The sequence below is a fragment of the Temnothorax longispinosus genome, chromosome 1 (genome assembly GCF_030848805.1).
Source record: "Temnothorax longispinosus isolate EJ_2023e chromosome 1, Tlon_JGU_v1, whole genome shotgun sequence".
NCBI lineage: Eukaryota > Metazoa > Arthropoda > Insecta > Hymenoptera > Formicidae > Temnothorax > Temnothorax longispinosus.
This window is the reverse complement of record NC_092358.1, coordinates 9,027,161-9,039,279: the sequence shown is the minus strand read 5'-3', so window position 1 is coordinate 9,039,279 and position 12,119 is coordinate 9,027,161. Positions and strand designations below refer to the sequence as shown.

General features: G+C 39.5%; 3 protein-coding genes across 4 annotated transcripts; 2 read left to right on the top strand and 1 right to left on the bottom strand.

The window, feature by feature from the left end:
• Nucleotides 1-134: 134 nt before the first annotated feature.
• LOC139815297 (uncharacterized) lies at nucleotides 135-3,443 on the top strand. The gene is made up of 5 exons (XM_071782114.1): nucleotides 135-1,044; nucleotides 1,315-1,518; nucleotides 1,711-2,004; nucleotides 2,103-2,339; nucleotides 2,548-3,443. Exons 1-5 carry the CDS (start codon nucleotides 799-801, stop codon nucleotides 2,740-2,742), a joined length of 1,176 nt encoding a protein of 391 aa, XP_071638215.1. The 5' UTR covers nucleotides 135-798; the 3' UTR covers nucleotides 2,743-3,443.
• LOC139814433 (uncharacterized) lies at nucleotides 1,504-9,587 on the bottom strand. Its single transcript, XM_071780691.1, has 7 exons — nucleotides 9,457-9,587; nucleotides 9,179-9,249; nucleotides 8,726-9,064; nucleotides 7,464-8,203; nucleotides 7,225-7,368; nucleotides 4,964-6,984; nucleotides 1,504-4,349 (listed from the first exon to the last, which is right to left on the bottom strand). Exons 2-7 carry the CDS (start codon nucleotides 9,208-9,210, stop codon nucleotides 4,125-4,127), a joined length of 3,501 nt encoding a protein of 1,166 aa, XP_071636792.1. The 5' UTR covers nucleotides 9,211-9,249; nucleotides 9,457-9,587; the 3' UTR covers nucleotides 1,504-4,124.
• A 43-nt stretch (nucleotides 9,588-9,630) lies between these two features.
• LOC139815511 (iron-sulfur cluster transfer protein NUBPL-like) lies at nucleotides 9,631-11,664 on the top strand. 2 transcript variants are annotated; one of them, XM_071782494.1, is made up of 5 exons: nucleotides 9,631-10,090; nucleotides 10,209-10,295; nucleotides 10,564-10,895; nucleotides 10,971-11,344; nucleotides 11,484-11,664. In XM_071782494.1, exons 2-5 carry the CDS (start codon nucleotides 10,227-10,229, stop codon nucleotides 11,651-11,653), a joined length of 945 nt encoding a protein of 314 aa, XP_071638595.1. In that variant the 5' UTR covers nucleotides 9,631-10,090; nucleotides 10,209-10,226; the 3' UTR covers nucleotides 11,654-11,664. The 2 variants fall into 2 exon arrangements, with proteins under 2 accessions (XP_071638595.1, XP_071638591.1); XM_071782490.1 differs by having other exon boundaries at nucleotides 9,631-10,295.
• The last annotated feature ends 455 nt before the right edge of the window (nucleotides 11,665-12,119 follow it).

Below are 12,119 nucleotides of genomic sequence, written 5' to 3'. Positions count from 1 at the left end.
GTATTTAACTAATATATTAGTCGTTTATTTTATGCCTCTCAATACTCAAAATAGCTGTTATATTTTCGAAACTTTTTTTGTTAATAACTTTTTAACGAATAACGACCGCCGGCTAAAAACTTCTGAAGGTCACTCAGGAGGGTGACCTTGACAACATATGTCAAGGTCAAGGTCATCGGGGAGGATGTCGCTTTTGTAAATAATTACCAAAATCATAAGGTATAATAGCCATCATTATAGGCAGTGCCTAAGGAATATTTACGATCTTATTAATTTTTTTTTTTATTCAAATAAAGGAAAGACCGTGGGGGTAGCCCGGGGTAGCCCATGTGGTCATAAAGTAGCAAAACCGAAACTAGTTGTATCACATCAAAACAAAGGAACTATGACTAGATTAACATGAACGCCTCAATAAAAGCGTCCCAAGCAAAAATTAAACTGCGTAATATAAACTCGTAATCTCGTAAGACTTTAAACTCGAAACTGTGTAAGTGTATGAGTGTATGTATAATTGTTCGTGTATGTCCGCGGTGTCTTGAACTCGGTAATGCCGTAGGTGCGTTAGTCGTGGTTAGGCCCAAGGAACTGCGCGGATCACTTCCCCCTGCGGCCTAAGACGATCTTATTGTTAAATATAAGATCGGATTACGAAATACTGCTCTGTCGGGACGATGACGTCAGTGCACTGAAATGTAATCAGTGCACGTACCTATTGAAGCTGACGAATCAGATTCCGTTGCTAATTGCTATCCAAGCGATGATCATTTTCATGAAAGCCGTCTAGCAATTTTGTTGTCAATGGAGTGTGGAGTCGTGGCAAACCTGAGCAACCTGGGCAACGTGGCGAGCGAGAGACGAAAAAACCGGGGAATTCCAGAAAAGGCGGTAGATGTTAGTTTTGTGTTTTGTAGCGAGTGTATTGTCAGTCCTACGTCCTACCGGTCACCGCCCACCGGTCGCCTGTGTCTTCAAAATACTGTCGCCTTGTGCTCGTGTATCGAGCTCAAAATACGCTCAATCACGATGGAGGAGATTCGAGTTATGGTATGGTATCACTACGCCGCGATATTTTTATGTTCTAGCACGATTTCTTCCGCAGATCTTGTGTCTGCGCCGTAACGTCAATTACGTCTTAACGTTATCAGCGGATTTTATCTGATTGCTGATAATTTTATTACGATTACGTTATTTATGTTAACCTCGAATTTTTTATATTAACTTCGAATTATACTTTTGCAACATTGGCCGCATGTTTAATAATTATATGTCTAATCATTGTACCGAATGATCATTCCATAATTCCGATTGTTTCAGTGGTGCGATGCACTGGAGGAATTGCTCCAATGTCCCGTGTGCTTAGAAGCAACACAGGGTGTAAAAGTCCAATGCGTAAATGGCCACCACATTTGTAACCCGTGCAGAGTACAGCTGCAGGTCTGTCCCATATGTAAATCTTCCTTTATGGGAACAAGAAATTTGGCAGTGGAACAAATCTCAGCCAAATTGCAGGACATAAAGGTATGGTGTTTATTTTCAGTTAATACAGCGATAATAATAAGAGATAATAATAATGAGAGACGAAAACAATACAAGGCTAATACAAGACTATCTTAATTTTGATATCTATTCATTTTTACTTCTCATTTTTCCTTCAAACGATAAAAGGGTAACTAGGACAATGTAATATTAAATAAAAGTATTGTTTCTTAGTTATCCCTGCTGAATCCATATCATGCGCTCAATAGAAGAACTCTACATAATAAAATTTGTGTGGCTACTCAAACCGAAGATATTGTCATGCCTTCCACTGCCTGTCAAACTGAACCCATGACTCAAGCTAAACCAATTACCCCAAGAAACGAGCAACAAAAATTTATGCTGAATTTGGCACCTAGAGTAGGAAAAGGATTATATCCGTGTCGTATTGGAACTTGTGTAATGGAACTACCACATGGACGAATGATTGGCCACTTAAGATATCACCATAAAGATGTATTTTATGAGGTATAGCGCGTATTTTTTTCAAATTTGCAAATTTGCGATTGGAATTATAATTAAATTTTTCAACATTGTAATTTTTTTATGGTTAATTGTAATTATAGTTCAACGCAAAAGATAATATATTAAAAAAGAAATGGACTCTGGAGTATATCTTGAATCGGGATTACGATTTCGCTTTCCATATCAAAGAGATGGGTCTGTTTTTCTTGAATATTTCCATAAATCAGATGGGTGATCTGATGGGTTTCTTGCAAATCGTGAACCACATCTCTGTATGCAAACAATTCACATATACATTTGAAGCAATTGGGACATTTAATGCTACTTACAATGGCCCGGTAAGATTATATCCATTATTATTTGTATAAATAAAGCGCTCACTTCTTTAATATTTAAAAATTAGATTATAATTACATTTTTATAAATAATTATAAAGATCTCTTCAACGGCATTTTTAAAGCAGCATTCTGTGTTCAATGTTGAATGTTATTGCCCATAACAAGGTAATAATAACGATATATTAAGACAACTTGTGTTTTCAAACAGGTGAAATCATGCAGAATACCGAGGCAAAATTGTTCAAACGACTGTTTGCGCATACGCGAGAATAATATGCGCCATCTGATTGACAATAAAAACTGTTTTCACTGTAATCTAACGATAAAACGTAGAGTTGATTACAGAGCAGTCAACGCGCAAAATAATCCAGTGCCTGCTCCTGACGACATAGTGGATAATTAAAAGAAACTATATAATTTATCATTTCTTATTCTTATCCCAAAAAAAAAGAACGATGATTATTTGATCGATTGATTTTTCTGTAAAGTGTGATATTCCTGTACAAACAATTGCAGCTTATTTCTTAATTCAGCATAAACCAAAATTTTAATTATTCATTATGTTACTGGCGATGCTTATGATTTTATAACTGTCGATGTAATTTAAGTAATTTAAGTGTTCATTGATAAGAGTATGTTTTTAGACTCGTTTTAGTACACTTACATCTCTCAGTACTGCCTAATTGATAAACTAAAGAAGAGATTGAAAAAGGACTGATTTTATATTGCGGATTGCAGACCAGATGCAATCAGATACAGATAATGCGACAATTTTTCATCAAACGTTTTTAGTTTAACATTTCGTTACAATCGCAGTTAGGCAGTTCTGTGTTTAAAAAAGAATAGGAAGGGAGAAAAAAGTATTACTTGCCATATTTTTTGCCTGAAACACTTCCTATATATTTTTTCAGTAAAATTAGTATCAGAAGTTTTGACGTGAGAATTTCAAGAACTTTATCGCGACGAAACGAAAGAAAACTTCGTGATGTGTATGTATCATAATCACGACGTATGTGATATAACTTACATATAATATTATGGACAGAAAAGTTATTAATGTGTGATACTTCTATATACGAAATAAAGTTATTACATTAAAAACGAGTGTGTTGAAACATAATTGTCGTTCGTCCGTCTGCATGATTTTCAAATATACGGTCTCGGTATTCGGGGATGTTGTGAAGCCGAGACAGGACGACGCGCGCCGCTCGATCAATTTCGATAAACGAGACGTGTTTATTGTGTGCCTTCTAAATATATCAATGATACAAAGTCAAGCGCGCGTCACTTGTGATTAGTGTCTACATTTTTTCCTTTATTTCCTGTGTACTAATTAACGTTTCGCTAAGAGCTACCGCATCTCGCACCTCTAATACCTTTTTTTCTTGTTCCTTTTCTATTTATTCCCATATGAATTAAATTGCAGTTGTGAATCGCCATTCGGCAAACATTTGTCTCTCGCTTTGCTTTGTTTAATTTGCCAGAAATCCACTCCGAAAATTGTATATTTCGTGTCTCTCGCAGATCTCACATGTGCAATTGAAAAATAACGAATATTATATTACCCCTGTGCATATCATAATGCCTCGAGGAAGACGCTGCGCCTCGGTCAACCTCAGTTATCCGTTTCCTCTCTACATATCTTTTGAGAATTTCGCATATCTCTTGTCGAATAGTTAGGTAATTATTCGCCGTCGCGCACGCTTATGGTTACTTAAATCGGCATACGCTGAACGCGAAATTACACTCTGCTTGGCCTCCTCAGCGGATGCTCCGCGCGTCCCTTCAAGTGGTACCCCCCTCGCGTAGCGACTTCTGCTGCTCCAGAAGCCGCTCTAACGGGGAAGGACCCGGCCCGGACCACAGAGATTGCTGATGGAACCGTGCTTTCACCTGATCTTGATTGGTCGAGCCCGAATTGATTGATGTATTAACGGTATTCCATGTGTTGCCGCTGAACAAGGAGTAAGTGTTGCCAGTGCTCACTGCTTGGGACGGCTTCTGTTCGAGCTAGATAAGAACATTGTTATCTAATTATTCAAGATAGTGTTTATAAAATTTGTAAATTTTATATGCGAAGCAAGAATCACCTAACTTTGACGTTAATTAAACCTTATAATTATCGTGTATTGAATTAAAATTGTTAAATAATCATGATTTTGAAAGGCGTTATTAATTACATAATACATAATACATGATTTAAATATGAAAAGTTAGAGATAGCCTTTATCTTTAATCGAGATTATAAAGATAATTCAACCTATATTGAAAAAAGAATCAAGTAAATGAAAGACAAAATACCTAATCTAAAAACTTTTTTTTTTATAAAGTTACAAAAAATATTACAATTCAATAGTTTGACTACGTCATGGATTTCGAACTTCGTCTTTCTTTGCAGACTTGCAGGCTTGTGTCGATCTAATATAACTATTTTTTTTAATTATTAACTAACATATTGCAAGTACAAACAAATTTTTTGAGTGCAAAGCTAGTTGAAAAAAAATTTTCTGATGTGTGTCTACTTATAGAAACATTTCTCGTTTATTTGTTTTTTTTTTCTATATATTGCACAAATTTTATTGTATATTTGTAGACATCTACATTCTAAACCTCTTTAGACTTACCTCAAACAACCTGGAATCCTCAAAATTATTTCCTGCCACAAGATGTCTGCCATGTTCGGTTTGTTGTTGCGGCTGATAATTTTTGCCCGGTGTTAACGGCACTCTACTCGCCGTATTTCCGACAGTGGCTGAATCGCTCCAGTTCGAGAACGTGTTGTCGTTAACGGTCGAATCCTTCATGTTCATCTGGACCGCCGTGTTACTGGTAGAACCCCACCAGGTAATCGGCGGTTGAGGTGGCCGACTGTCCTTCCACAAGTTAAAATGCTCAGTCGGTTCGTAATTGCAAAACATGTAATTATTCGCAGGCGCAGGTTGCTGTTGCTGTTGCTGCGGCTGACTCTTAGCTACGTTGACCTGATTCGGGAATGCGAAATCTATTGCGTCAGAATTCTTCTTGTAGAACGACGGTGACGGTTGATTCTGCGACAATGGTTGTCCGAAAGCTTGATTCTGATTGAAATGATTGAAGTTCAGTTGGAAATTCGTCGTGTTGGTCGGGCTCTGCGAATTTGTCAGCGTCGTTAGTGGCTGCTGCTGAGGATCTTTTTCATACACCGACAATGCCGATATCATCGCCGACATGTTTGCTATACTCGAACCGTTCACATTTAACTGACTGTGTATGTCGTTCGGTCTGGGATTGCTCTGTATTATGCTCTGCTGCTGTTGCAGCCCCATCGAATGGTTCTGTTGCTCCATACCCATACCTGGTTGCAGGCCCATATTATTCGCTTGCAAACTCATACTTTGCGGTATTATATTTTGCTGAGCAGGTGATCCCAATCGCATGTTCTGCTGCAGCAACTGCCCGGGACTGTGAGACACGTTCTGCGGCATCCTCTGATGCAACGGTCTGCTCTGATTGATCGTATGATGTATTCCGTTAATGCCCTGCGGCATCGCTGGAACCGGCTGGCTGTTATTATTTAACTGCCCTTGCATTTGATAACGCGGCGTGTTTGCCGGTAGCGGTCGATTCGTCATGAAATTCTTGGCGAATTGCGGATTCTGCACGTTGAACGATTGATTCGGGTAGCAAACCGGTCCCAATGTCGAGGCCTGTTGACCGCACTGCGCTGTCATTCCAGTGTGCATTTGCGGGAGCATTTGCTGAGCAACTTGCTGAGTTTGTTGCTCTTTGGCTGCCAATTGATTTACTTGAGCGGGCATGGGAATGCTGGGCGGCAACTTAGCAGATCTCTGCTGGCTCTGAATCGATGCGGATTGGTTCTGAACGGCGGCCGGAGCGAGTGGCATCGCCGACAGCCGGTTCTGAACGTTAACGAGGATGTTATTTGTATTGGCAGCTTCGTTAGCTTTCGGCATCTCTGAGATTGGTGTCGGTTTATTTGCAACAGAAGTAATCGGCGGAACGGTCACTACTTTCGCCTTTCTATCATTTTCTTCCTCGACGATCACAGGTGACACGTTCTTAAACGTCACCTGCTTCTCGTTCTCCGCACGACGCATGATCGCCTGCATTGCTATGTTCTGTCGTGGTTTTCTCGCGCACGGAAGAGAACTTGCCTCGCTGCTGCTCGTCTCTGTGGTACTCACTAAGGAGTCTCGGTTTCGTTCTAAGGAACCTTGCGGCTTAAGAATACCCTGAAAAATCTTCTTATCCGCAAGAATATCGATATCAGTTTCCACAGAGCTTTTGCTGCTAGCTGCTTCGGATAATACCGGGCTCATCGAAGTATCGAGCTGCTTATCCTTGTTCAAGCTAAGTTCCTCGAGTTCTTTCATCAACTCGTTGCTGGGACCGGCGCCGTTGCTCATAGATGTGAATTTGTTATCGCCCGTCTTCTCCTCCGTTGCAATCGAGATTGGCATCGATCCATTGATTTGATACTGAGCGAAGCAATGGCCCAGATGCAGAATTCGTACCGCCCGTAACTTGTTTAATGTTGCGACATCACCCTCCAGCGCTGTATTCGTGAATCTGAGATTTTCGAAACTCTTCTCTAACGGTAAAAAACCTTGAAGGTCACGATCTTCTGGCAGTGGTACTGCAACATCTGTTTCATATAGCATTATATTATAAATATATCAAATTTCACTTTGCGATATTTTAATATACATCTCACGTATTCACAAATATAATCTTTAGATTGCAAATTTATTAACACAAATTATTATATTCCACATATATTTTCTTAATTTTTAAATTAATTTTTATCGATTAAAATATGTAATATGTGAATAAATTATTTTACAAATAACTGCCTAATAATCTTAAATGCAATCCAGTTACTTACATTCATCATATTTAAAATCCACCACACAATTCTGCAAGGCATTCAAAAGCACGCAAAGACTGGGCCAGATCTGTAATCTCGATGTAAAAGCAACTTCTTCCAAAACCGTAGGTTTTATGTTGATCCAATCAAGGCACAGTTTTACTATAGGGAAAAGATAACGTTATCTGTTACTTCAATCTGTTTTATCGGTCAAAAACGTAATTTTTTAAAATTATTACAATAATATAGGTACTTACTAGAAGGCAACGCAAAGTACTCGATGATAGAGTTCTTTATCGTGTACACAGGTAGCAGCAAGGCAGACAAAGTGCCTGCAATTAGGTCCAGTATACAGTCACGGGCGAGCTTTTTATCGTTGACCATTTGCTTGTTCTTGAGCAATTCCGTACTGTCGGTGCCAATCCCGGCTGTGTGTTGCAGAGCGTATAGATTAATCACCAACATCTGTACGAGCATCCACGAACTGAAACTTTCAGTGGCTACCAACGCGGTGAGCGTTTCCGTCAATTGTTTGCTGTACAAGCAGGCCAGCTTCAAATCTCCAAGAACGTGGATTATTCCGTGCAGCTTCAGAAAAACAGCGATGTATTCCTGAGAATTCAATTTGGTCTTGCCGTCGATATTGAAAGATTTGTCGTTCAAAGCGGAGGACAGAGTGGTGGCGAGATTTGCTGTAGCGACTGGGAAAGGATGTTTCACGGCTACCGAACGTGCGTAGTGAAACACAGTGCCCAATTTATCACCACGGGAAGCTTCTAGAAGCGCCAATTGATTATACGGCTGCCCGCTGGATGGTGATAGCGAGACAGCGTGTCTGTAGAACATCTCAGCTTGTTTGCTCTCATTTCGGTACCGTGCGATATCGCCCAAATGTACAAGGCAATATTGGCAGGCATAAAAACAAGAAGATTTGTGAGGTGGAGATAATTTCTCAACGGCCTTCCATGGTGACGTACATCCGTACACATAACCTTTCCTGCAAAAATTGATCACATCCTCCTGATAGTATATAATTTTGATACATACAATAGATCTAAATTTATTAAAATTTATTCAAAATACTTGTGCAAAAGGATGGCTAGTTGACATCTCACATATAATATTATGAACTTTGGGAAAATATTCTATTCCAATAAAAACAAAGTCTGCAAAATATGAATTTAATCTTGAGATAACAGAGCATAAATAAAAAGCAGTATTGTGTCGTTTCTCTTAAAAGATAAAAATTTCCAAACAATAACAACTATAATAATCAAAGTTTAAGGAGTGATGCATGATTTCATGTGAGAGCAATTAATTTATAATTCGTAATTGATAAGTCCCAGGTAGAATTCTATCTATTCCTCGTTTATACAAGGTAAATTGATGATTCTGAGTAGAGGATATGGTAAAGAATAATCCAAACCTCCATATTTCAATAAATAAGTTAAAAAAAGCACAAGCGTGGTCCTCCAGAGTAAGTAAATGAAACAAACAAGACTGTGCAAAAGACACGTACCTTCTAAACGGTAGGTCTAAATCAAATACAGTGCAGATTTCTTGCAGCAAGGTCAGGTAGAAACCACTGGCCGCTTCTAGGCACCAACTGAGCAATGCCTGTGACTCGCCTCGCTTGGGATTCTTCCTGTCCTTGGCCTGCGACTGCAGAGTCACTATATAATTCTTAAATCCAAGACTCCACAGCTCCTGCTCGACCTTCTTGTCCAGGGCGTACTCCAGATCCAGTATGAGGACCTGCTGATATATCTTTTGCAGCTGTTGCTGACACACCCATGCATCGTTGTCGTTAAGCAGGTCCTTGCAGCGTTGGACCTTGTCCTTTAACGGTTCCGCTTTCCTGTCAAAATGCATTTCATGCATGTTAACGGGACGGCAAAGCCGAGAGACGGATTTACGTATTTATAAATCGACCCGCGATTGACGACACATTCATAATTAATCGAAATCTTACTTCAGAGCCTGAACGGCTGCCTTTAGGCCCATATTCCGTCCTCCCTGGCGGTCAAATGTAACGTCCTTCACCTGCACAATTCGTCACGCTGTTAAGAGTCATCCTAATCGTGGGGGGCAGGAGGAATTTAGCTTCGCGGGGGCTTTAATTTCGCAAAAACTTGACGATCAATCCCTATCTTAACCTCTCATCGGAGATCGCTCCGATTCTCGACCGCGACCGCCTGTCGGCTAATTACGCTTGGACGGGGTATGGAAAGAAATCGCGGACAAACGTACGTTTCGTCATCATCGAGCTGGATGGGGAAAAAATCGCCTGTACAACGATGCGATCGGAGGAAATCGCGACGCAATTGCTCTCGCGCTCGGCAGAAAGTTGACTAAGTGGCCGCCATTTTTTTCTTTCCCCAGCGCGCACCGAAAGCACAAATAAGCGCAGCTCGTCGCGAAGTGCGCGACGTAACCCTAACCTGACCTAACGATTTAAATGAAAATAATTTATAGTCGCCGAATGTTTTCCTTCGCGAAAGTGAAAGAGTGAAAAAGATCGTGACGAAAAGCGATGCTTTACGCGAAAGCTTTCGTTGTTCGCCACAAAATATTCGTGGAAATACAAACGGAGAAGCATCGATGTAGGTTAGGTTAGGTTGACGATCCAAGAGACGGCGATGCGCGCATGTATGTGTGCATGACTTTTTTAGCTGGTATAAGCGCAGGTGTACGGAGGCGAGGTGGAGATTTATTTAATTTGGCGGCAGAGAGTTGAAAAAGTGATGTCGGAATGACGGTCAACGTTTCGCCGGTTTCGCCGATCGCGTAGCTCATCGCTTTCTACGCCTCCAACTCCAACGTTGGCGAGAGTTAATTCACCAAATTGGCGATTCATGTCACAGCAGAAAGATGGAAAGATAACGTACTTTCGATAAAATACTTTTTACTAATGCGTCTCTGCATACCGGTATCTTCTTGAACATATATAATTTATATTTACGATACGATATATTATATTGTTTTGAATGCCGTGAGGTTAGGTACATGTGTCGAGCAAAATGAGCGTTATCGCGAGGCCGCGTTTCAGCGGGTATTTAAAATCCCTTCGGTATCTGTGGCAACGGCAAGTAAGTACGCAATTATTCTTCCGCAATTCTATTATACCTACAAAGCGTTCTTGAAGTTTCAAGTCTCAGACTTAACTTTTTCTCAGAAGTGTTTAGCTTTCGTTTTAAAACTCTTTTTCTTAACAATACAGCATAACAATTTGTAGAGAGGCTTAATAAATTCGCGTTAAACCTCTGATAAAAATGATTCTTAAATCATAATTTAATATAAAATTTTATTATTAATGATTTTATTAACCTGTTATTTCTGTTTCTTTGCTTATTTCAGCATAGCACAACAGTGGACTCGACCAGGACTAAGCAAGAAAACCTGGAAGCTAGACAGAAAGAAGTCATGGCACGTGGCCTCCCAAAACGAAAACGTATAAAGGGCGTTAGCCAAATCTTTCTGATCGCCTCTGGTAAGGGTGGCGTTGGAAAATCGACCACCGCTGTGAATTTGGCAACTGCCCTAAAAATTATCGAGCCAAAGAAGTCCATCGGATTGTTGGACGCTGACGTTTTCGGACCCTCTGTACCTCTGATGATGAACATACACGAATCACCTGTACTAAATCAAGACAATCTTATGGAACCTCTTGTAAATTATGGTGTGAAATGGTGATTAATTGTCAGGCCCTTTCAAATGAACGGATCGATGGGGTTGTACTCTATAATTTTGTATTTCACGCGCAGTATGTCCATGGGATTTTTAATTGACGAGAAATCACCGGTAGTTTGGAGGGGACTCATGGTGATGAGTGCGTTGGACAAGCTAGTGAATCAGGTGGCATGGGGACCGCTCGATTATCTCGTGATTGACACTCCTCCTGGAACAGGGGACACGCATCTCTCTCTGATCCAGACACTTTTTATTGCCGGCGCGTTGCTGGTGACGACGCCACAAAAAGTCGCGCTAGAGGTGACCAGGAGAGGTGCGAATATGTTCAAGAAGTTGAACATTCCTGTTGCTGGTATCGTGGAGAATATGAGCAGCGTTACGTGTCCAAAATGCATGACGGAGGTGCCTCTCTTCGGCAACGCCACGCTTTCGTTAGCTAAAGAACTAGGTAATAAACTATTATCAATTACATTATTTCATAATTATTAATAAGATGTAACTGAACCGAAGGTATTAAATTATAACAATATACAAATGTTCATATATTATGAAAGATATATTAATGTCTTTTTCGTGGCTTGTTACAGATGTGGATATTTTACAGAAGGTACCGATGCACGAAAGCATCGCGGAGAGTTCGGACAGTGGTAAACCGATTGTCCTGGCGGCACCAAAGAGTAGACAAGCAGAAACTTATAGGGAATTAGCAGAACGCGTTGTTACCTTTTTAAATAAGCAGGAAATAAATGAAGAGTGATAAAACAAGAATCTCTAAAGAAACATTTTCTTCTATCTTTTTGCAGTATATTAATAATTAAAGATTAATATCAATATTTTCTAAAGTATTACACTGCGCCATGCTTTTGGATATATGTACATGTGTCTTTTAAAAAAAGAGAAAATTACAGATAAATTTTTTTATCTGTAATTACAAATAGACCTTTTTAAATAATGTAATAAGTTGTTAATTTTTTCTTTTGGTTTTAAATGTTCTTTGCAACTAATTTTTTTTCTTTTTTTTTCTTTTCTCTCCAACGTCTAATTAAATACCTATTTCATTTTAAGTGCAGAAGATATAATGCGGTGTATCTACAACGAACAAATTTATTGTCCATTCCCGCTGCATCTGCAGTCCGTAAGTGAGTCTTTTAAGGATACTATTTTATTTATCGTACAAATTTTTCAAACATAGTAAGTAATTGGCTACAAAATAAAAAATTTCT

Coding starts and splice junctions, on each gene's coding strand:
- LOC139815297 (XM_071782114.1), top strand. CDS start 799: ATGGAGTGTGGAGTCGTGGCAAACCTGAGCAACCTGGGCAACGTGGCG. Junction 1,519..1,710: donor CCAAATTGCAGGACATAAAG/GTATGGTGTTTA, acceptor ATTGTTTCTTAG/TTATCCCTGCTGAATCCATA. Junction 2,340..2,547: donor ATGCTACTTACAATGGCCCG/GTAAGATTATAT, acceptor GTTTTCAAACAG/GTGAAATCATGCAGAATACC.
- LOC139815511 (XM_071782494.1), top strand. CDS start 10,227: ATGAGCGTTATCGCGAGGCCGCGTTTCAGCGGGTATTTAAAATCCCTT. Junction 10,296..10,563: donor GGTATCTGTGGCAACGGCAA/GTAAGTACGCAA, acceptor TGCTTATTTCAG/CATAGCACAACAGTGGACTC. Junction 11,345..11,483: donor TTCGTTAGCTAAAGAACTAG/GTAATAAACTAT, acceptor GGCTTGTTACAG/ATGTGGATATTTTACAGAAG.
- LOC139814433 (XM_071780691.1), bottom strand. CDS start 9,210: ATGGGCCTAAAGGCAGCCGTTCAGGCTCTGAA. Junction 8,204..8,725: donor TTAGACCTACCGTTTAGAAG/GTACGTGTCTTT, acceptor CAATTTTTGCAG/GAAAGGTTATGTGTACGGAT. Junction 7,369..7,463: donor GTACTTTGCGTTGCCTTCTA/GTAAGTACCTAT, acceptor TTTTCCCTATAG/TAAAACTGTGCCTTGATTGG.